Here is a 19854-nt window from a genome sequence, read left to right as displayed (position 1 = left end):
TTCGTCCAGAGGAACAAGAGGCGTTTCCCACACAACCAAAGCTTGAAGAGAGATCTTTGTAGAAAGGGATGTAATCGAACATCGGTGGCCAAGGCACTTTTATCTCTACATAAACTTGTACAATCTCACGGCCGATTTCGTTTGTTTTGACTAAGATCATTTTACATATAGAAAAATTGATTCTCTTGCTTGAGCCGTTTCAATCGATTGAATGCTCTAGACTTTCCCTCTGCTGGCGCCGGACACTCCTCGAACCGCTTGACGAGGAATCGGCTCAGGAGAGCGAGGAGCCATCGCTTCCTCTATAACCTCCTCGCTTGAAATCTCGTGGTGCTGCTGCGCTAGAAGATCCATGGCTATTTCTCGGAGCCGTGCCTGTAAGTTTGCATCTATGTCAGAACTTAAATCGTGAAACAAAGCACAAGACGTTTTTGCTTACCTTGGCTTTGAAGACGCGCACTCTCTTCCAGAACTCGACGTTCTTGGCTGATCCAGATCTTAGTTTTTCTTCAATATTTTCTTTCTCTTCCTGGAGTTGACAAGAGCTCATGTTTATGAGGGAAGTGTTCACGTTGCTAGTATGGAGTCCAGCATCGTCAAGCACCAAATGGTCCTCTCCACCGCGAGCTCCAGCCTCTCTCTTTCGTGCTTCTGCTAGCTCTGAGTCGCAGACAACCGTCATAGCCTCCCAGAGCTCGGTATTTTTCTTGTTCGCCTCCAAATGCAAGCGAAATTTGACAAGTAGCTCCTCCATTGCTTTCACGCCAAGGCCCTTGAAGATGTGAGAAGGCTCGGCCATCCTCAGGCCGACGAGTCTGGATAGAAGATCAGTCGTCGTGACTTTCATGTAGAGACGCTGCATTGCGTTCACGCGTTAGAGTTTGCAAAAGGATACTCAAAAACCCATGTATATCATACCTCGTCCTCCCGGTCGTTCTCTCGCTCCCTTGCTTTCTCTTCCTCTTCCTCTTCTTTCTCCATAGCTCGTTCTTCCCATTTCTCGGTTTCCATCTCGGCTTCCTCCTGTCGCTGCCTCTCAGCTTCCACGCGGATATCTTTCAGCTTCAGTGTTTTCTTCGCAAAGTTGCGTTTGATCTTCTTCCTCCAAACAAACCTGGAAAACGAGGATTAGCTCTACCTAGAAACCTTGCCAAGAACGCAGAAAAAACTACTCACAATTCAGTCAAGTCGAAAGGATTGCTGTAGCCCGAGACTGCTTTCATCTTCTTAGCTACCTGAAAGCACAGATTGATTACCTGGAAGGAAAAGAACTAAAACAAAGAGCAGTGATCTCTGGTACCTTTCTTAGGGCTTTCTTCTCATCCACGCTTGATTCCCTGCTCCTTTTCTTTATTCGTCGCTCGCCACTATCGCAGTGCGAGCTCGCTCTCCTCGCCCCCTCGGTGATGTAGCGTCGCCCCATACCAATCGATAAACCCTAAACCTTCGCTAAGAGGTCTCCCTTTATAGGCTGCCCTAGCTGTAAGTAGAATATTCTAAGAGATTACCAAAAGGTCCCTGGTTCGAAGCCTTTTCGCCCTTGACGAGGAATGGAAGTGGCCGCTGTTGCCTGCGCCCCCTCGATCCATCCCTTGCATCGCCAGCAGCTATGTCACTCCCGTTTAGCATCGCCGCGATCGCGCTTGGCGTTGCGATCCTCTTCGTCTGGGGCTGAGCTGTGGATCCGACGATCAAATGTAGGTGTTCGAGCCATGAGTAGCGATGGCACACCTGGTAAGACTGGAGATTCTTCTTCGATTTGCTGCTCTGGATCAGTCTAGAGCTCGAAATCTTTTCTCTTCCTCTCTCTCGCAGAGTATCGCCCTAGAGCCGACTTTTACAAGGTAGAGGCTATTGTAAGGTATGGCATTTGTGTGTTTGGTTTGAATTTCTTTGCTTGTCTCTTTTTTTTTCTAGACCGTGGAGACTATCCCAAGTATCAGGGGTAAGAACTCTCAGGGATGCAAGGTTTTTTTGATTCAAGCTTTGTGATCTTTCAATCAGGCATTGCTGAGAGCTGGAATTCGGGGAGTAACTGTGAGCGATGTTCGTGGTTTAGGCGCTCAAGGTGGAGCTCTCGAACGACATGCCGGTGTGTTTTCTTTCCTTTCTCCCTCTGAAGAACAAAAGCTTCCAGGATTGTAACTCGTGAGAGGCTTGACAGGCTCCGAGTTCTCGGAAGACAAGTTCGTGACAAAGATCAAAATGGAGGTTGTGGTGTCTGCGGATCAGGTCGGTTTCTTCGCTGCTTTACAAACTTTTGTTTCATCTCTGCATGGAAATCCAGGTGGAGCTTGTGATCGACACGGTTCTGGAAGAAGCGAGAACTGGAGAGATCGGGGACGGCAAGATTTTTGGTAAGCAAGACGAGAATCTCTGGACTTGGAATCCAACAAGAACCGCGTGTGCTTGCAGTGATCCCAGTCGCGGATGTGATCCGTGTTAGAACCGGCGAGCGCGGACTCCAAGCCGAGAGAATGGTGGGAGGTCGCGCAGACATCCTTTCTTCCACCACCTAAGGCTCTTCCATGCTAGAAAGAACTTTGCTCGAGATCTAAGATAATGCATGCTAGAAACTTTTGGATTTTGATAATCCACGCTAGACATGTTTGGAGAACTGTCTCAGGAAGATAACCCATGCTAGAAAACCTTTGCTCGATAATCCACGCTAGAAATGTTTAGAGAACTTGTCTCGGGATCATGCTAGAAAAATTTTGCTCGAGGTCTAAGATAAACTTCCAGGCTAGAAGTTTAAGATCTAAGATAATCCATGCTAAAAAGAATGCTAAAAATTGTCGAGATCAAAGATTATCGCTTTGCAGTATTAACATATTAGATGCAGCAAAAGAAAAAGAAAAACCCAACTTAGTTATGCTTCTCTCTCCATAAAAACGCACATTCCTTTTTCAATAAACCGTCCTTCGTTCATGCACAGCAAAGAATTTGTTTCACTTCTAATCCTCATAGTCCCCTGAATGCTCCAGTAGATAGTTGGCGGCCAATTGCTCGTTTTTGTCGCAAGCCAAGAACGCTTCAATTACAGACGCCCGATCAAAGCCCATCGCTTCTAACTGCACGGAAGAAGAACGAGCAAAACCCACAGTCATTACATCGCCAAAGTCACGAAGAGTTTTCTTCCGTACCCTTTCAATCGCTTCTCTCTCTTCCGGCGTGACGCTGATCGACTGCGGCATGGCTCCCGCTAGTTGTCCAAGCAAATCACTGGATTCATCACACCAGAAAGTTGAAGCAAAGCAATCCATGGCGAAAAGATAAACGTACCCAGCTTCGGGGTTCTCTCCCCCAGCTTCGCTTATCAGGCGAAGAAACTCAACGTGGTTTTCATTGATGAGGCGCAGTAGCTGGGGGTTTTGTCTGCCCAGTTCTTGGAGCATGGGCTGCACAGCTCACCGTTAGAGCGGGCATGGGAGGCACGAGAATTTACCTGCAACAGCTGGGGATTTTGTTGCACCATGGTTCTCAAAGCTTGGAACTGCACACAAAGGGAACTTCATAAGAGTCCAAAAAACTCATCGTCTTCACCTGTGCATTGTTCCGTAGAAAATCCAGTGCCCCATTTCCGCCTCCACCCGCCGGAGCTAGCCCAGGCATCCCCTAGGGTGTTGGAAACAATAAGAAAATGTCAAAAGTACCAAACGAGTACGTACTTGTGGAAAGAGATCCAACGGAACTGCGTTAGGACCACCAGTCGCCGCAGGAGCAGGCACTCCACCGGTCGGTGCTGCCGACGGGGGAGCAGTGGCAGCCGCAGGAGCAGCAGGAGGGGCCCGTGCAACGGGAGGAGCATCAGCCACGTCTGGAATCCCCTATAGCGAGAGAACAAAGTAAGCTACTCAAATCCCAGGCAGCTTACCGAGTACAAGTACTCCACAGCTCTCTCGGGATTGTTGTAAGCAGCACGAAGAGCGCGGGCGCAGCTATCCCTGTCCCAGCTTCCACCACCCATGTCTACCAGCTGTTGGATAGTTTGCTCGAGCCCAGTGCCGGCAACGAGATTCGAGGCAGCCTGTCCATAGACATCGCTAGTTGCTGCTGGAGGCCTGCGAAGAAAAACCAGTGACAATGAGCACCAGAAGAGATGAAGCAAATACAATTTACTTACTGCGTAACAGCCGGAGCCGGAGCTGGAGCTGGTGCTGGAGCTGGAGCTGGAGCTGGAACTGGAGCTGGAGCAGCGGGCGATGCCGGAGCTGCGGGACTCGGAGCTGGAGCCGGGGGTGCCGGAGATGGCGTGGTCGTCACGGTCGCTGGAGCAGCTTGCGGTGTGCTACTTGGAGTGGCACCAGACGACGTAGGGGCAGCGGTTTTACTCTGAGGAAACCAAACAAAACCTTAGATACAGCTCCATCACAGCAACAAACCACGCAGCACATACCTTGGTGAGCATAACTACCAGGAAACCGTTCTCCGAGACTTTGTTCTCGTCCATGGTGGTCTCATCCTTGAGAACCTTGCCCTGGTGAATCAGGAGCTGTTGCGCGCACGGGAAGCTCTCTTTGCCTTGGAGGTCCTCAATCTGTTTCTTCACGGCAATCACCTGTGCCAAAAACCCTAAGTTTCGAGCAATCCAAGAACCCCAGCTGCGCGAGGGGGCGAAAAGCGAGAAAGCGCCGGGCAGAGCAGCGAATTCGTGAGCGCGCTTACCGTGTCCGCCGGCTGCACATCGAGATCGAAGTGGTTGCCCTTGAGCGTCTTGACGGAAATCTTCATCTCCCTCGCCCTTGCCGCTCAAACCCTAAAGCCTCGGCGATCTATGCCCTAACAAAGGAGATCTGTATCACCACAAAAAGATCACTACCCTCCTCCTTCCGCTTTTTTGCGTCCCAAGTGATTGCTTTTAATTTACAAGGGGAATATAATAGGACGCCACGTGGCGGCCAGGGCATATTCCACACACTGGGCGGGGTTTTTTAGTTGCGCGAGCTTACACAGGATTGCGATGGCGATGGCGATGGCGGTGGAAGAGAAAAAAAAAAGTAAATTACCTCCTCGTCTCGATCAAGTGGCACCAGCGTTTCGCCACAGCGAAACTTAAATCGCTTCTCTTCTCGATCGTTTAGTCCGACCGATTCTAGCTCGATCGTAGCGAACTCTTGATCTTGGTCGAGTTTCACGTTGGCACCATCTCTCGGCCTCCAAAGTTTGGTTCCAAGCACTTGATCAAAGCCATAGCTGCTGGGATCGCCAGTGCCGCACAGACGGACCCCCCGAGCAATCTCTCCACTCCACTCTGGAGCTTTTTGTGCCAGCCTTCTCTTTGGTGGTGTTCTTGCCAAAGTCGGCCTGTGAACGATGCGGTGAGAGCATTCACCAGCTGCTGCTTCCTGCTAGAGTAAACTTTCGTCACCACCTGGTCGTCCTCCACAACCCCCATGCTAACTTCATGCTTGTCATTCGTCTCGAGAACTTCCCATGACCGCCGGAATGTGTCCACCATTTCTTCGGTGACGTTCTCGCCTTTGAGCTCTGTCTGTTCCGGAGAATTCAAGCTGCAGTCGTTTAGTTCAGATGAGTCCCTGTTTTCCTTGTTGCGCGTGTCACTGATGCCAGCCAACGCTGCTACTTCTTGCTGGAGGATTTGTTCTTCATCGCAACGCAAAGGTGTTGGCTCGAAAATTTCTTCTACCACAGCATTGCTTATGATAACTTCCTGTGCCTTTGGAGAACGAGCAGCGTCCAGCCTCGCTGGAGGTGTGATAGATCTCTCGTAGGGACTTCTACCTTCGTCGGATTTCGCGGCGATAGGATTGTCTCGCACGCTCCATTCTTCCTGCTCAGGATCTTGGATCAAGTTACTGCTACTTGGATGCTCAATACTGCCTGGCTCCGAAGTGGACGGCACGGGTTCTGGAGCTGAGAGACCAGTGAAAGTTGACGGTGCCTCAGAATTCTGGAAAGCAAACGCGATTGAGAAGAAACAAAAACAAAAGAAAACGCACAAACCTCGATCAGACGCTTGCATGTGTCCGTAACCACTTGATCTTCGTCAAAGATCACGACATGCCTCTCGCTCGACGGCGAATAGAACTGCTTGTTGTACATGGATTCTCTCACGTAAGTCGGCTCCTCCTCGTACTCCTCCCCTTCTTCAATGCCAGCCAGCACTCCACAATGAGGATGAGGGAACCGTTCATGATCATCGACCTTGATCCATTCCTGTATAACATATCCTCCTGGTTCTGCTGAAACTGTGTGTCTCACCCGGGGCTCGCTCTTAACTTTCCCAGCTCTGTTTCCAAAACGTCTTCCAGCTCCCTTCCCGCTGCGTCTTCCATACTGCTGGCACGGTTCCCCGTAGTCTTCCACGATCACAAAGTCGTATCCTCCAACCTCCTCACCGCCGCCACCCCCGCGATCAAACTTTGGAGCCACAGCCCTTCTCAATCCAGCATCCCGCTTCCCAAACTCGTTGTGAAAAGAAGGGAGCAGTATCGATCGAATCCCCGCGTCGTGAAGTTCTTGCCGCCTTTTTGTCTCAACTCCAACAGAGAATATCATTTTCGTCGTCGCTCGTCCGCCGTTGTAGTAGCATGACTTAGCCGTCCTTAACGCTTCGGCCACCGCAGACCTCACCTTTGGCATCCTGTCCAGCCGGTACCTCTCTAGAACGTCGATCACAGATGCTATCTCTGTCGACAAAACTATCCCGTCCACCATGCTCAGCACCAGATTCAAGAGCTCTGCGGCGGCCACTCTCAAAGTCCAAGAACCAGCTGTTTGGAGTATGTACTTTGCCGCATTCATGAGCTCCAGTCCATAGCTCTCGAAAACTTCCCTGTTCACCTTCGCAACCGCGCAGGCCAGATGCAAGTGAGCCACCGTCGGAGCCGACTTCCCGGACATAGCTGCCGTCACCCTGAAGCACACCTCGTTGACAAGCTCTTTTGGAGCGTGGATCCAGTTCTCGGACTCCACCAGAGCTTGGAGGCTCACCGCGGCACCGGCGGAGACTGGCTCGAACTTCCCGACGAGCACGCACAGCAGTGGCTCGCAGAGCAAGCGTAGAACCTCCTTGGCCTGATGCGTCAACCTCTCCAGATCGATGCAAAACTTTGCGAGCGCGGCCACCACCTTGGCACACGCGCGGTGGACGTGGAGCGAGCTGCCACTTTCAGAGAGAGCAGTGATCAGTGCCTCCATGATTCGAGGAATGTAAGGTACCAGCAGCGTTTGGTGTGTCCGTGCTATGTCCTCGTAGAGGGAGATAACGTAGGGGCGAGAGATATCGTGATGAGCTTCGCTGATCTGGTCGAGGAAGAATGGGAGGCACTCGGCTTCCAGTTGCTTGACGCAGTTCTTGAGCGACGTGAGAGCGATGTGCCGGCTCTCGGGGTCCTCCAGCCGGGAAAGATCGTGTTTCACTAGCGGACTCTGATACCTTCCCATGATCTATGAAGAATTTGTCCCAATGCCAAGTCGAAATCTCACGCTCCACACCTCATCTCTTCGCTCTGGAGCGAAGGCTTCGATGAGAATCGACGAAGAACAAAAGAAATCCACATTTTGCTTACCGAGATCGTCATTCTCATCCCCCGCGATGCGTAGAACCCTAGGGGAAGATCATCAAGGCAGCTTCCTTGGATCCGGCATTGCGATGCCAAATGCTGATTACCGCAATGGATCGATGCCGATCGATTGCTCCTTTGGCGCCCTCACGGCGGCATGACTTCATCAGCTTCGCTGAGAGGGCGCGGTAGGGTTCTTGAGCGATGGCGCTAGTAACTAACTGACTGCCTTCACGTGGCCAAGCCGGCTAAAATACTAAACGATCTGGACCGCACAAACGAGTCGCGATCCAGGCCGTTGGATCTTTCCAGTAATTTAATAATCGACTGATATCGACAAAGATTGATAGAGTATGAGAATTTACATGGTTCCCCGTCACATTTAGGCTTTGGTTTGAAACATACACGCGGTGTGATCCTTTAGTCATACTTTAACGAAACAATATCATCGCTATAGTCCTTTACTTAAATTCCAGCTCCCTATCATCCAAAGTGTTAGATTCGATTCATCACAGCAACATAAAATCAAGAAAAATCGTACATTCACGAGTGGTTCTTCAGCGCCTTTGACAAACAGTAGCTGCGAAAGGAAAAGTCTGCGGAAACAAAGAGAAAAACCATGAAAACTATCCCAAGAACACGAAAGGAAGAAAAGAAAAAGGATCCTTTCTTACCCCTTTTGATTCTCGGCAGCAGGCTCGAAGTGAGGACCCTCGTCGATGCCTTCGCAAGTGATCTCTCCAGTCGGGGTCCGGTAGCAAACTATTCCCTTCGATTCATCGCGGAAAACCTTGGAAACCACAGAAGAACAGCTAAGAACATCCCAGCAAAGCAAAGCAAAGCCCAAAATCTTACCTGGAGAGCGTTGTCGAAAGCATCTAGGTTGAGAAATTGGGCGAAGTGGGATCCATTCTCCGAGGAAGCGCGACATCTCACGCTGCAAATGCGCGGCGCCGCCGCCAGGGAGGAGGAGCTGCTGCCAAATCCGCTACATTGCCGTGGGATCGTCGCTGGAACACATGCAATCAAAGACGCCGCCATGCTGCTGCGAGAGGGAGAGCACCGATCACTCACAAATCGCGAAGCGCGATGCAAGAAATTACCTTCGCAAGTCTCCGCTATCGATCGATCGATTCTTCCCCTCCAAACAAAGATAAACCCTAACCTATGCAAGTCGATCCTGCCACGTGTATATTGTCACGAGGAAAGTATCTTCAACGTGGCCAAAAAGATGATACTTTTTATTATTTCTTTGATTCCTTCTTCTCTTGCGCAAACCTTTGCAAGTATTGCTCGGCCAATTTTTTCACTCTTCCGCCTTCGCTTATGAGAAATTCCGCCGAGGGAGCGTCCTTGTGATGCTGCATAACTTTGGCAGTAGTCTTGCTCACAGTCCACTGGTATTGCTCGGCCATGATCACACCACTCTTGTACAGTGGTCTTATGTGTTCCTTGACATACATTTCCACCTGATGATCACGCCAACAAACGATCAAAACACAAGCACGAAAAACCAAAGAAAAATGCACGAAAAAACCTGTTCTTGCACGGATGGAGACGATCTCTGGTGCTTTCGAGGATGATCCGGCGCTGGCTTACGCGGCTTTGGAGCTTGGCTCCCGGAGCTCTCTCGTATCTGTTGGGCAATGTCGCTGTTCTCGCCGAACTGCTGCGCGATGCTGCTCCTGACTCGGTCGATGCGGCTGTCCAGCTCCGAGAATTTTTCGTCGCTCATCGGGTCCTCGGGGCCGACTTTCTCCTTCTTCCTCGCCGCATGCCTGTCCGGCCTGGCGGGATCCCTCGGGTGTTTTCTCGAGCTTCTGTCCGCGCGCTTGTCCGCGTGAGCTTTGGTGGCTGTAGCGTCTTGCTCGGGTTTTATGGCCTCGACTTTCGCATTTTCTTGGTTCTTGACACCTTCCTTGTGATCAACAGGACTCTTCTCAATATCTTTTTCGCTATCTGCAATGTTGACGAGGTATTAAAGAAAGCATACGATTCAACACGATTACCTGCAACTTTGCACGGGTTCTGTTTCTCCTCCTCCTTTTCTTTTACTGTTTCTTCGTTTGTCAGAGCTGTAGTATCTTCCTGTTTCGCAGACACAGTAGCATCCGTTGCATTTGAGTCACTTTCCGGAGCGTCAGCTGCATTTGAGCCACCTTCCGGAACGTGTAAGCTTTCGCTTTTGACATCCGCTTTTTCTTGTTTGGATTCTGCGAATCATGCTTGAGCAAATTGCACAACTTCGAGCCAAGAGTTTACCTGAAGGAGTACAAACTGGTTCCAGTCCCGGTAATTCTGGTTCCTCTTCTTTCCTGAGATGCTCGAGTAACGCAGTTATTCCCTGCTTCCCCGACCCTGGATTCGTTAAAACCTCGGTACCCCGAGATGGTTCTTGTGCCTCTGGAGCTTCAATAACATCAGCAGCCGGTTGAGCACCCGGTTGAGCAGCCGCTTCTTCTTGAGGGAGAGGACTTCCGGGAGGAGAATCTGAAACCAAACCGGCCGCCACCAAGGCTTCAGCAACAACATCCTTGTTCGTCTCGACGTTGGCCTTAGCTGGTGGAGCGTCTCCTTGAGCCAAAGCCCTTGCACAGAGATTGACATAGACGCCTTTACTGTTCGATCTTAAAAAGATCTCAGCTTCCTTTGAAAGCGCAGCGTTCACTGCATCCTCGGAAGCTTGATTTCTTCCAATCTTGACCTTCTTCAAGTAGTGGTCCGTTAACCGGTTCAGCTGAATCTGAAAATAACGGGAAAATGTTTTAGAGAAAAGAAGAGTAGGGGACCTCACCTGTCTAACAGCACTCGGAATTTTACTTCGAGGATTAGGCTCTATAGATGGTCTCATATCGATAGGAAGTTTTGGCTGCCAGAGAACACACGTTAGAACATCTCAGAGTCTCATTTAGATTTTTTTACCAGATGCACGAAGTTCCCCTTCAATGTATCATGAGTGGACCGGACTTGCTGCTTGTTCTTCCTCGCCAAAAGCTCAAGCGCCCATTGTTTCTTGTCCTTCTCAGCATTTCCATCGACCGGCACCTCAGTTTTCACTTCCAACGTTTTGGAAGCTTGGTGTAAGGTCGGCTTCGGCCTTGGCTTGTCTTCGGTCACTGGCGGAGGCCGGAAGCCCTCCTTCTTAGGAAGCAATGAGCAGTCGGCAAAGCAGAGCCTGTCAAGTATCGAATCAGCTTGCTGAGGAGTAGACTCGGTATTCTCTGCCTCTTCTTGTTCCGGTTTTCTTCGTTTGTCACCCAGGACCTTGTCCCTCCAAAATGCGACGTCCCAGTCCCTATCATAAACCTGGCGACCACGTATACCACCATATAGCTTTCTCTTCAAGTTTTTCCTGGCAGTGTCGACCGCCTTTTTCTGCTTTGGTCCATCCCGTTTGACGATTGCTGCCTTGTAAGCAGCCAATAGATTTTCGTTGGATACTTGTGCTCCATCGCCACCAGCCGCTTCTACAACTTGCCGGCGAATTTTTTCAGCAAGAGATTGGTCGTCTACATCCCTCCTCATTATAATTCTGGTTCTCACGCCTTTCCCATCTGTCTGGTTTTGCTTTTCTGAAGAATCCTCCGCTACAGCGCGACCTTTGACAACCTGATGCCTGTACGTCCTTCAGTGTCAAAGTTTGTGAATGAAAAAATAGTTCTTACCTGAGTTTAACGTCGGAGTCATCATCACTGACGAGTTCTTCGATTTTCATCTCGACGTCGGCTTCTGATGTCACGTTTTGAAGAGTCTCGGATGGAACAAAGTCCGTGGCTGGCCCAGCCAACTCCTGTCCGACGTCTTCTCTGTCAATCGAAACCTGAGGCTCCACCTGAAAATCTTGACAAGGTTCTTCGTCTCTCTGTTCAGAATCTTCTACCTCCTGTCCCTGTTGTTGCTCTTCCACAAATTCCAGCTCTTGTTCTTCCTCAGCATCTTCAAAACCGAAATCTTCCAGCTGCTGTTCCTCTCCGAAGTTTCCAAACTCCTCTTCTACATCTTTCTCGTCGTGCTTAAACTCTTGTTCCTCTTCGAACTCCTCAAGCTCTTGCCCCTCTTCGTCGTTATGAACAGATGCATTTTGCTTGCCCAAATCTTCAAGAAGCTTGTCAAGGCTTGTGTGTTCCTGGGGCTCTGGAAGCGATGACGAAGGTGGTAAACTACTAGGCTCCGCTTGCGCATTGCCTTCCTTCCCGCCAACCATGGATATCACAATAGCAGACTCTCCTGTTTCCATGAAAGCGAAGCTCATCGACGCAGCAACCTCTTCATGTTTAGCACTTTTCTCCGTAACAGTTTCCTTTTGCTCGTCAGCCACGGCTTCGTTAGGGAGAGCACACCTGGCGACGCAATCAGCAACCAGTCCAAACCCAGATATTGTACCTTGGACAGAGCCAGGTTCGCTCGTTTGGTTTCCCAGGATCAAAGCCAACACAGCAAGCATGGTACCTGAAGATTTCACGAGCGAGATTATTAAAGCAGCTAGGTAGTAACAGAGACTTTCATACCAGCGATCGCATTTATCACAAGCCACGGATGTATCCACGAACGCTGTTTGAAGTGCTTGCATGCGGAGCTTGCAGTCATCGCCATCAAGGCACGCGATAGCCTGGAAGAATCAGCCGTGTCAATCTTAACACTCCAAACCCAAGAACAAGGTACCTCCTCATCAATAAAATAAGAGAAGGCTTCTTCGGCCACCCTACAGCACGATGATCAGGAGCAGCACACACAGTATGCGAGGTCGATCGATCCAGTACCTTGTTTCAACGAAAGAATTCTCATTCCTTCCTTGAATCGCTTCGTCATTCTTGACATTTCTAAGCATGAGCTCTAGTTAGATAGCTGCGGCGAGAAAAGCAAGAAGAAAAAAAAACAAGACTTACAGTCGCCAAGAACGTCAAGAACTTGAACTGTGCCTTGCACATTGGACATAGATTCGTCACGGTAGCCCAGTCCTCGATACACGAGAAACAAAACCTGGAAGAAGAAGACGAAGAAGCAGAAGAGTTAAAGTCGCAAGCTTAGAAACCGGCACTCACATATGGTCGCAGCAGTCGAGCAAACCCCTTTCCACGACAATGGCGTCGCAAATGCCGCACAATCTCCTCTCGCTCTCCATTTTCTAGCGGTCGGATCCAAGCTGAGCACAGGGCAAAGAGAAACCTAAGGCGATCCAGTACCTGGATTTCGGAGAGTGGAGGATCGCCGAGAGGCGACGCATTCCCGATCGCTGCGCCTTGGAGCGCCTCCATCCCGCAAAACCTTGCACAAAGACTGTGGGGTACGGAGAAATGGCCGTACAAACGATATAACTCTGTGGAGAGGTCTTGGGTTCAATCCTAGGTTAGCTTTTGGCTAAGCTGGCTTATGGCGACGAGGGAGATGTGGGAGGCTCTCCAGCGCAAACGCATTCCAAAGGTCACACCGGTGCGCCAACTTTTAGAAAGAGTGTTTCCATCGCTACCTAGCTCGGACAAGGAGAGGGTGGCGGATTTGCTGGTGAGCAAGGGCATTTGCAAAGCAGCGGACTTTAGAGATCAAAGGGTCTACACTGGGCGTCTTGTTGATTGGGGTGTGCCACAATGGATTGCCAAGGGCCTTGTGGGCAAGGGTGTAGTCGATCCAAGTAAGCGTTCTATTATGATCTTCCTTGTGATGATATGATCTTCCTGGCACAGGTATGCCAAAGGAGGTGCGCGAGGCAGCGCTGGATTGTGCAGCCTTGGACTTGAACATCGAGGATGCAAAATTTGAGGAGGACGGACTGTTTTCCACCTCTCGGGGTGTTAGCACTGAGCTGCAGCTAAAGCTGCAGGCTGCGATGGCGAGCTGGGATTCTTGGTGGCACTTGGCGTTGGGAGGCTTTGAGGATCCAGAAGAGGAAGCGCTCGTCACCGATCTGTTCAAGCAGGAGGAAGTGGCAGTCATGTATGGGTTCCGCGCCCTGCTCGACACAATCATCCGGGAAGCACCCGTCGTGTACCATATGATCTCCAGCAACTGCTTCACTGGGAGCTTCTACTTCGTGCAAGGTTCTTCTCTCGTCGACGTTAGTGACGACACCCTGGATTGGTCCAAGGTGGTGTGGATGCTGCAAGTTTCGAGCGAGGAGATTCACTATGGCTGGGCAGTGGGAAGGATGATTCTTGGTGTGAGGGAGATGTTCTCGTCCCAGCCCCGCAGGCAACTGGCCTTTGGTGTCGTGGCTGGTCACAACTTCGTGCATGTCTACGCGTTTCATAAACCGAGAGGTAAGCCACTAGTCCGGGCAAGCTTTACTTGATTTATTTCAATTGATTGCAGAGGATGAGAAGCTACTACCTTCGTATGTGGATAAGTGGATGTTCACGTACGAAGCATGCCATAGTGGATTTGTGCTGCTCGTCCATCTCCTGTGTATTGCTCCTGCTGTGCACGGCTTTGTCGATGTCCAATGAGTTTTTAATCAGGCAACATGTTTCGCCTTGGTCTAGCCATCCTGACTCTCGAATTTTTTTTTTCAAGATAAATAATGCTTGAAAAAATGTACCTTCTTCAAATTCTAAAAGATATTTATATATACTAGACTAATAATACCAATATATATATATATATATATAGAGATAGAGAGAGAGAGAGAGAGAGAGAGAGAGAGAGAGAGAGAGAGAGATAAAAATATAAAATACAATATATAAGTATTAGGAAATTTTCTATAATCCAGCACTAAAAATAAAAAAGGTAGACTATGCTACACTTCTTTAAGGTTCCTCACCACTCAAAACATGACCAATCTATTTCAAAAGCTTCTTTTGGTAGTTATTATATTAACTTCATTTTGGACCATTTGCTCCTATATATAAACTAGAGTTTTTGGCCTAATTGAATATACATATTTCTAAATTCAATGCACTCACATTGGTGTAGATGTAATAATAATTGTGCTTAAGGAATGCTTAGATTTGTACTTTTAGTTTATATTTAATTTTTGCATTATCTAAGTCTCTCTTATTTTTATAACTTTTTCCATTTCTTTTTTATGTGTTTTTCATTTTTGTTTAGGGTTTATTTTGACTTCATGATAGAGTAATAGCCTCCTCCTCCTTTGACTTTAAATACAATTGCTTAATGTTATGTGGTTGTAGCGAAACAATCAAACTCAATTGATAGTAGAATTCAAGACATGTGGTGCAATTTAATTTACTCTTGTTGCCAATCCTTATGTTTAACTAGAGTTCTTTTGTGGAATCTTAGGGATGATGTATACCATTAATTTGATCACTTTACGGTGATTACCACTTATTATCCTTGGGATGATGTCTGCATCTATGCAAGTTTCCTATATATCTCCAAGGGATAGCATTGCAATAGTACAATAATTTGAGTGTATGCACTCATATGGATTGAAGCGTTCTTCCAGATGTCTTCAAGCATGCATTTGAACATATTGAAAATTATAATGATGTCTTTTAGCAATTGTATCATCTTTATCAAGAGTTGTCTGAATTAGTTATACAATTTGGTATTTGTTTCTAAAGCTTTTTACTCCATATAAAGCCAAATATATTAGAGAAAATCAAATTAAGAATATTGTAGTTAGTGATTTATCAAAATCTTGTAGGACTTCTGTATGCATTTGCCCTAACCACCCTTGATAATACTCTTCACTTAACACAATATTATGAGATATCACTTCTCCCACTTGTCATTGCACGTTCTTTATCTTTAATTTATGTATGAGATGATCCTGTTCTAATGAAAGTTGATGTTATTATTGCTTGTGGGGTGAGGACATAGTTGTGGCCATAATATTCATTACTAAATGTGTAATGAAGTTAGCCATATATATCAGCATTGTTGATGTTTTCTGGATTAACATCCTCTATTTCCTAAGTGAAGGCCTTGGCATCAATAATGTTTTGTTGGTGTGGCTAGAGTTTTATTCATTGTCGATCTAACTCTTTCTTCTGTTTCGCACTGGTTAGAACAATGCTGGGTGGAAAGGTTTTAATATAAAAATTCTTTTAGGAAATAAAGAGTTATATAAGTAGTGGAGGGTTTTTGCACAAATAAGTTAATGACTCTTCTATTCATCTTTTAAAAGTACTATTAAAGGGTTCACTTAGCACCAATTCATTCAATGTTTACTTATAAAACTTGTTTTTATAATAAAAAGTCCTATATTATCCTCTTTATATTGGTTGATATGGGTTTGAGTTTATCTTCTATCATTCAGTTTATTGCCACATATTGCCATTTATAGTTATGTTATGTAGTAGAACTAATTTTCATTCTTTATAACAATGCCTGTTCACACACACACACACACACACATATATATATATATATATATATATATATATATATATATATATATATATATATATATATATATAAGATGAAGCAAACTTAGTTGTGCATATAGGTGTTCTCAATTTTAAGCTTCAATTATTACAAGTGGTGCTAAATCAAGCTTTTAGTGTCATCCTTAGTATAGATTATTTATAGTGCAATTATGCTGAGAGTAACTTTAAAGCTTTAACCCTTTATTTCATCATTCTTCCATTCCTTTCACTTTTATTTCATTTTGTCCTTTTATTTTTACTTCTATTTCCATCACTTTTATCTCTCTATTACTTTTTATTGTGTTTCCTTCTTGTGTTTCTATTCTTCTCTAGATCCCTCAAACGGCCTTTGTAATTGATTGGCTCAAAAAGGAGGTTTTTTATCTCTTTAATTTCAATCTATTATTTAGGGCTAAAATTGCAATGTGTCATTCTATTTTAACTAAAGATACTCATTTAATCAAGGTTCCTATTTGGTATCAATCATCAAAGGAAATCAAAATTTTATACACAAATATCAAAAAGATGTTGGAGAAAGGTGTTGTAGGACACTTTATCTCTCTCTCCTTAAGCCAACTGGAAAAGGGGCAATTGTTTGATGAGAGAGCCTTTAATGGCTATTTTATTCTTATTTATCCCCCAAGATTCTAAAGATCCACGGTGATAGTATATTTAAATCTCATCCAATGATCACATGTGCTACACTCACCCCCCCTTTAGAGATGTCAATGTCTTTAATGGCTATTTTATTCTTATTTATCCCCCAAGATTCTAAAGATCCACGGTGATAGTATATTTAAATCTCATCCCATGATCACATGTGCTACACTCACCCCCCCTTTAGAGATGTCAATGTCTTTTATGGACTATTGTTCTTCCATTGTATAGACAAATTATTCCATGTGATATAACTAGTCATCTACCTGTACTATAGTCCTATGGTGGATACTTTCGTCCGTGGATGCTCCACCAAGAAGAAGGACGTATGTATGGATGCCCAATACACACGATTTCAAATTTAGGGGTAGAAATATATCTTACTCAAGGGTATATTATATTTTTTTAAGTAGCCACTAATTAATGAGAATCGAACCTATGCCATTTGCTCTGATACCACATGTAACACACTTTATCTCTCTCCCCTTAAGCCAATTGGAAAAAGGATAATTGCTTGATGAGAGAGCCTTTAATGGCTATTTCTAGCCAAGGTTCTAAAGATCCACGGTGATAGTATATCTAAATCTCATCCCATGATCACATACGCTATATTCACCCCCCTTTTAAAGATGTCAATGTCTTCATTGATTATTGACTAACAACCTTTATTGAGTCAAGGGGAATTAACACTTCCATTTCCACATTGAATCTATCAATTCTTTTATTGTGTAGACTAACTATACCAATCCTTCCATTCACCCCCCTTTCAGAGATGTCAATGTCCTTATTGATTATTGACTAACAACCTTTACTAAGACAAGGGGAATAAACACCTCCATTTCTACACTGAATCTACCAATTCTTCTATTGTGTAAACCAAGTATTTCATATAAAGCAACTTGTCATCTACCCATACTACAGTCTTACAGTGGATATCTTTGTCCGTGGATGCTCCACCAAGAGGAAAGACATACGCATGGATGCCTATTACATACGATTTCAAATTTAGGGATAGGAATATACCTTGCTCAAGGATATATTAAATTTTTTTAAAGTAGCCACTAATTAATGGAAATTGAACCTGTGTCATTTGCTCCGATATCACATATATAGCACCTTATCTCTCTCCCCTTAAGCTAACTGGAAAAAGGGTAATTACTTGATAAGAGAGCCCTTAATGGTTATTTTATTTCTATTTATCCCCTAAAGTTCTAAAAATCCATAGTGACAGTGTATCCAAATCTCATCCAATGATCACATGCATTACATGTGATATTTGAAAATCTCAAAATCCTTAGGTGTATTGTCGCGAGTGTGATTGCGGGTATCAAAAATTACCTATTGGCTAGTCCTTTTAAATATTCTTTCTTTATTGCTACAACGGTAAGCAATCAATATTGTTAGAATCTTTATCAGTCCCTTTTGTGGTAGTAGAATTAATTGGGATTTTGAGTGTACTTAGACTAAACTAGCATAAGGATGAAATTCCTATATACTATTAGCTAAGCATACTTAGGGGTTTTGTCTGTCCCTCAATATCACCAAATGATAGCTTACTGTATTTGCCAAATACTCTTGCTATTATGCAACTTGTGTTAGTCCTATTTCAGTCCCATTGATTATTTATGGAAAGTATAAGCTCCAAAAAGTATAATAAGGATAGTGAAGTTTATGAGCCAATTTTGAAGGAACTCTCTCATAATGCTTCCAAACTGACTTGAGGTTGAGATTGGGGGTTAGGGGCTTTGATAGGAGTGAGCATGGACTCGGGTGGTGTTAAAGAGGCTACCCAAAAAAGTTCTTAAAAGTAACTCACTCTAATTAATTGTAGTGCTCTTGACTCATATAGAATGGTGCCGTACTTAAGTACTTTGCGGTTCATTAGTCCTCACTCCTTCTTAAGGGCTTGGGCTTTCCCTTTGGGATGGAAGTGAGGGAGTAGAGATACCCATATTGGGTTATTAGGCCACGGTGTTTCCCTTTGGGGTCTTGAAACAAGTGATGCACTAAAGGCTTGGGATTTAATCCATAATTAAGTTTTGTTGCACCAAGGGATGTTAGGAATCTAGAGGCTTGGTGTGTTTGGCTGTTTGTACTTGTGGGGAGTTAACCAAACCTTAAATTTAGTTTAATCTAGGGAAAGGGATGTAGAAAGAATTTAGGAATCTGTGGATGGATGGCTAACACTTTGTTGTTCATGCAATAAGTAGTTGAAACTAAGTAGGACCAAGTAGAAGTTGGTACAATAGGTAGGAACCTTGGCTAGAGAATTTAACTAAGGTTAAGACAGTGGTGGTCAGATAAACGAGGTAAACTAGCAAATTGGAAAAATAAATATATAGTTTATAATTAATGAAAACTCTTAAATTTAGACTTCTAAGGAGGCCACCTAATCAATTATTATTCAAACCTAAGAATGCTTAACCCCAAGTATCCTAAAACCCTTAACCAATTAGAAAAGGGGGTGTATTTTTGTTGATGGGCATTTTCCTTTTATATTTTAACTCTTATAGATTGTCTCTTAAGTGATTCTCTTTGGTTGTTTACAATCCACCATGCTTCCCTGCAAATTCACACCCTTCTGAACAAAAGTTAAGAGCTACAACCCTCTGAAAACCTCACTCTCTTACCATCCTACCCCTCGAGTTGAGTTCAGTTGAAGTATATTAGACCTAACAGATGTTAATCAACATGTGGTGTGATTCCCTTAAGCCAACCAATAGAGTTGGACTCAAGATCTCTCTAATACCAAATGTAAACTCTTAAATTTGGACTTCTCAAAAGGTTGCCCAACCTAATATTATTTAAACCCAAGGATGTTTAACTGATTAAAAACAGGGTGTGCTTTTGTTCATAGGCTCTTTCCCTCTATATTTAAACCCTTATAGATCATTTCTCGAGTCGTTCTTTTTTGTTGCTTAAATTTTGTTGTACTAAAGAATATTAGGAATTTAAAAGATTAGTATGCTTGATTACTTATGCTTGTAGGGAGTGTAGTTGAACTTTATATCCAATCTAACCCAAGGAGGGGGATTGAGATAGAATTTAGGAATCCGTAGATGGATGACTTACATACGTAATGAATAGTTGAATCCAAATAAGTCCAAGTAAGAGTTGATATAATAGATGGGAACATTGGTGAGGAAATTTAATTGAAGCCAAAACAAAGATGGTCGGATAGATGAAGTAAGTTGGCAAATTAGAAAATGAAAATTTGTAGCTTATAGTTAGTTTACCAAGTTAGATTTTACTTTTGGATAGTAATAAATGCCAATGGATGAGGAGGATATTTCTTAAAACTATTTTTTATACATCATTTAGTTTGTACAAGTTCTTTATGATGCCAT

At 45.2% G+C, this 19854-nt stretch overlaps 6 protein-coding genes across 11 annotated transcripts; 2 read left to right on the top strand and 4 right to left on the bottom strand.

Moving 5' to 3' along the window:
* Positions 1 to 115: 115 nt before the first annotated feature.
* On the bottom strand, positions 116 to 1474 carry LOC9630702 (cactin). The gene is made up of 5 exons (XM_002961573.2): positions 1301 to 1474; positions 1177 to 1235; positions 919 to 1114; positions 440 to 856; positions 116 to 375 (listed from the first exon to the last, which is right to left on the bottom strand). The coding sequence occupies exons 1-5, from the start codon at positions 1421 to 1423 to the stop codon at positions 217 to 219; spliced, it is 954 nt and encodes a 317-aa protein (XP_002961619.1). The 5' UTR covers positions 1424 to 1474; the 3' UTR covers positions 116 to 216.
* A 15-nt stretch (positions 1475 to 1489) lies between these two features.
* Positions 1490 to 2681, top strand: LOC9658205 (nitrogen regulatory protein P-II homolog). The gene is made up of 7 exons (XM_002962082.2): positions 1490 to 1734; positions 1816 to 1861; positions 1918 to 1945; positions 2005 to 2092; positions 2165 to 2232; positions 2288 to 2357; positions 2416 to 2681. Exons 1-7 carry the CDS (start codon positions 1551 to 1553, stop codon positions 2517 to 2519), a joined length of 588 nt encoding a protein of 195 aa, XP_002962128.2. The 5' UTR covers positions 1490 to 1550; the 3' UTR covers positions 2520 to 2681.
* Positions 2682 to 2792: 111 nt separating this feature from the next.
* Positions 2793 to 4856, bottom strand: LOC9657924 (ubiquitin receptor RAD23d). Of its 2 annotated transcripts, XM_024679169.1 has the most exons (10): positions 4666 to 4854; positions 4397 to 4558; positions 4124 to 4332; positions 3875 to 4061; positions 3669 to 3827; positions 3544 to 3615; positions 3446 to 3493; positions 3283 to 3398; positions 3144 to 3222; positions 2793 to 3071 (listed from the first exon to the last, which is right to left on the bottom strand). In XM_024679169.1, the coding sequence occupies exons 1-10, from the start codon at positions 4729 to 4731 to the stop codon at positions 2955 to 2957; spliced, it is 1215 nt and encodes a 404-aa protein (XP_024534937.1). In that variant the 5' UTR covers positions 4732 to 4854; the 3' UTR covers positions 2793 to 2954. The 2 variants fall into 2 exon arrangements, with proteins under 2 accessions (XP_024534937.1, XP_024534932.1); XM_024679164.1 differs by having other exon boundaries at positions 3144 to 3398; positions 4666 to 4856.
* A 127-nt stretch (positions 4857 to 4983) lies between these two features.
* LOC112347758 lies at positions 4984 to 8716 on the bottom strand. Of its 3 annotated transcripts, none has more exons than XM_024679114.1 (7): positions 8630 to 8716; positions 8382 to 8568; positions 8201 to 8316; positions 8068 to 8122; positions 7533 to 8006; positions 5965 to 7472; positions 4984 to 5911 (listed from the first exon to the last, which is right to left on the bottom strand). In XM_024679114.1, exons 6-7 carry the CDS (start codon positions 7405 to 7407, stop codon positions 5132 to 5134), a joined length of 2223 nt encoding a protein of 740 aa, XP_024534882.1. In that variant the 5' UTR covers positions 7408 to 7472; positions 7533 to 8006; positions 8068 to 8122; positions 8201 to 8316; positions 8382 to 8568; positions 8630 to 8716; the 3' UTR covers positions 4984 to 5131. The 3 variants fall into 3 exon arrangements, with proteins under 3 accessions (XP_024534882.1, XP_024534887.1, XP_024534893.1); XM_024679119.1 differs by having other exon boundaries at positions 8382 to 8571; positions 8630 to 8705; XM_024679125.1 differs by lacking the exons at positions 7533 to 8006; positions 8068 to 8122; positions 8201 to 8316; positions 8382 to 8568; positions 8630 to 8716 and having other exon boundaries at positions 5965 to 7518.
* A 26-nt stretch (positions 8717 to 8742) lies between these two features.
* LOC9630701 (uncharacterized protein At4g10930) lies at positions 8743 to 12789 on the bottom strand. 3 transcript variants are annotated; one of them, XM_024679093.1, is made up of 14 exons: positions 12710 to 12789; positions 12569 to 12651; positions 12413 to 12506; positions 12287 to 12336; positions 12189 to 12228; positions 12035 to 12135; positions 11910 to 11975; positions 11192 to 11866; positions 10449 to 11142; positions 10321 to 10395; positions 9789 to 10269; positions 9536 to 9739; positions 9064 to 9485; positions 8743 to 8995 (listed from the first exon to the last, which is right to left on the bottom strand). In XM_024679093.1, exons 1-14 carry the CDS (start codon positions 12779 to 12781, stop codon positions 8771 to 8773), a joined length of 3282 nt encoding a protein of 1093 aa, XP_024534861.1. In that variant the 5' UTR covers positions 12782 to 12789; the 3' UTR covers positions 8743 to 8770. The 3 variants fall into 3 exon arrangements, with proteins under 3 accessions (XP_024534861.1, XP_024534873.1, XP_024534867.1); XM_024679105.1 differs by lacking the exon at positions 12710 to 12789 and having other exon boundaries at positions 12189 to 12217; positions 12569 to 12591; XM_024679099.1 differs by lacking the exon at positions 12710 to 12789 and having other exon boundaries at positions 12189 to 12217; positions 12287 to 12346; positions 12569 to 12590.
* A 94-nt stretch (positions 12790 to 12883) lies between these two features.
* LOC9630700 lies at positions 12884 to 14088 on the top strand. The gene is made up of 3 exons (XM_002962081.2): positions 12884 to 13155; positions 13208 to 13780; positions 13833 to 14088. Exons 1-3 carry the CDS (start codon positions 12897 to 12899, stop codon positions 13964 to 13966), a joined length of 966 nt encoding a protein of 321 aa, XP_002962127.2. The 5' UTR covers positions 12884 to 12896; the 3' UTR covers positions 13967 to 14088.
* Positions 14089 to 19854: the final 5766 nt, after the last annotated feature.

The sequence above is a fragment of the Selaginella moellendorffii genome, unplaced genomic scaffold, assembly GCF_000143415.4.
Source record: "Selaginella moellendorffii unplaced genomic scaffold, v1.0 SELMOscaffold_1, whole genome shotgun sequence".
NCBI lineage: Eukaryota > Viridiplantae > Streptophyta > Lycopodiopsida > Selaginellales > Selaginellaceae > Selaginella > Selaginella moellendorffii.
This window is presented reverse-complemented; position numbering and strand designations above follow the sequence as displayed.

Excerpts from the sequence above, each read along its gene's own strand:
- LOC9630700 (XM_002962081.2), top strand. The coding sequence starts at position 12,897 with ATGGCGACGAGGGAGATGTGGGAGGCTCTCCAGCGCAAACGCATTCCA. Across the intron at positions 13,156-13,207 it reads CAAGGGTGTAGTCGATCCAA|GTATGCCAAAGGAGGTGCGC; the intron begins GTAAGCGTTCTA and ends TTCCTGGCACAG. Across the intron at positions 13,781-13,832 it reads CGCGTTTCATAAACCGAGAG|AGGATGAGAAGCTACTACCT; the intron begins GTAAGCCACTAG and ends AATTGATTGCAG.
- LOC9630702 (XM_002961573.2), bottom strand. The coding sequence starts at position 1,423 with ATGGGGCGACGCTACATCACCGAGGGGGCGAGGAGAGCGAGCTCGCAC. Across the intron at positions 857-918 it reads AGAACGACCGGGAGGACGAG|CGTCTCTACATGAAAGTCAC; the intron begins GTATGATATACA and ends AACGCAATGCAG. Across the intron at positions 376-439 it reads TGCGCGTCTTCAAAGCCAAG|GCACGGCTCCGAGAAATAGC; the intron begins GTAAGCAAAAAC and ends GCAAACTTACAG.
- LOC9630701 (XM_024679093.1), bottom strand. The coding sequence starts at position 12,781 with ATGGAGGCGCTCCAAGGCGCAGCGATCGGGAATGCGTCGCCTCTCGGC. Across the intron at positions 12,507-12,568 it reads CTCGACTGCTGCGACCATAT|GTTTTGTTTCTCGTGTATCG; the intron begins GTGAGTGCCGGT and ends TTCTTCTTCCAG. Across the intron at positions 10,396-10,448 it reads AGGGGAACTTCGTGCATCTG|CCAAAACTTCCTATCGATAT; the intron begins GTAAAAAAATCT and ends GTTCTCTGGCAG.
- LOC9658205 (XM_002962082.2), top strand. The coding sequence starts at position 1,551 with ATGGAAGTGGCCGCTGTTGCCTGCGCCCCCTCGATCCATCCCTTGCAT. Across the intron at positions 1,946-2,004 it reads GACTATCCCAAGTATCAGGG|GCATTGCTGAGAGCTGGAAT; the intron begins GTAAGAACTCTC and ends TCTTTCAATCAG. Across the intron at positions 2,358-2,415 it reads CGGGGACGGCAAGATTTTTG|TGATCCCAGTCGCGGATGTG; the intron begins GTAAGCAAGACG and ends GTGTGCTTGCAG.
- LOC9657924 (XM_024679164.1), bottom strand. The coding sequence starts at position 4,731 with ATGAAGATTTCCGTCAAGACGCTCAAGGGCAACCACTTCGATCTCGAT. Across the intron at positions 4,559-4,665 it reads ATGTGCAGCCGGCGGACACG|GTGATTGCCGTGAAGAAACA; the intron begins GTAAGCGCGCTC and ends TTTTTGGCACAG. Across the intron at positions 3,399-3,445 it reads AAAATCCCCAGCTGTTGCAG|CCCATGCTCCAAGAACTGGG; the intron begins GTAAATTCTCGT and ends TGAGCTGTGCAG.
- LOC112347758 (XM_024679114.1), bottom strand. The coding sequence starts at position 7,407 with ATGGGAAGGTATCAGAGTCCGCTAGTGAAACACGATCTTTCCCGGCTG. Across the intron at positions 5,912-5,964 it reads CATGCAAGCGTCTGATCGAG|AATTCTGAGGCACCGTCAAC; the intron begins GTTTGTGCGTTT and ends TTTGCTTTCCAG.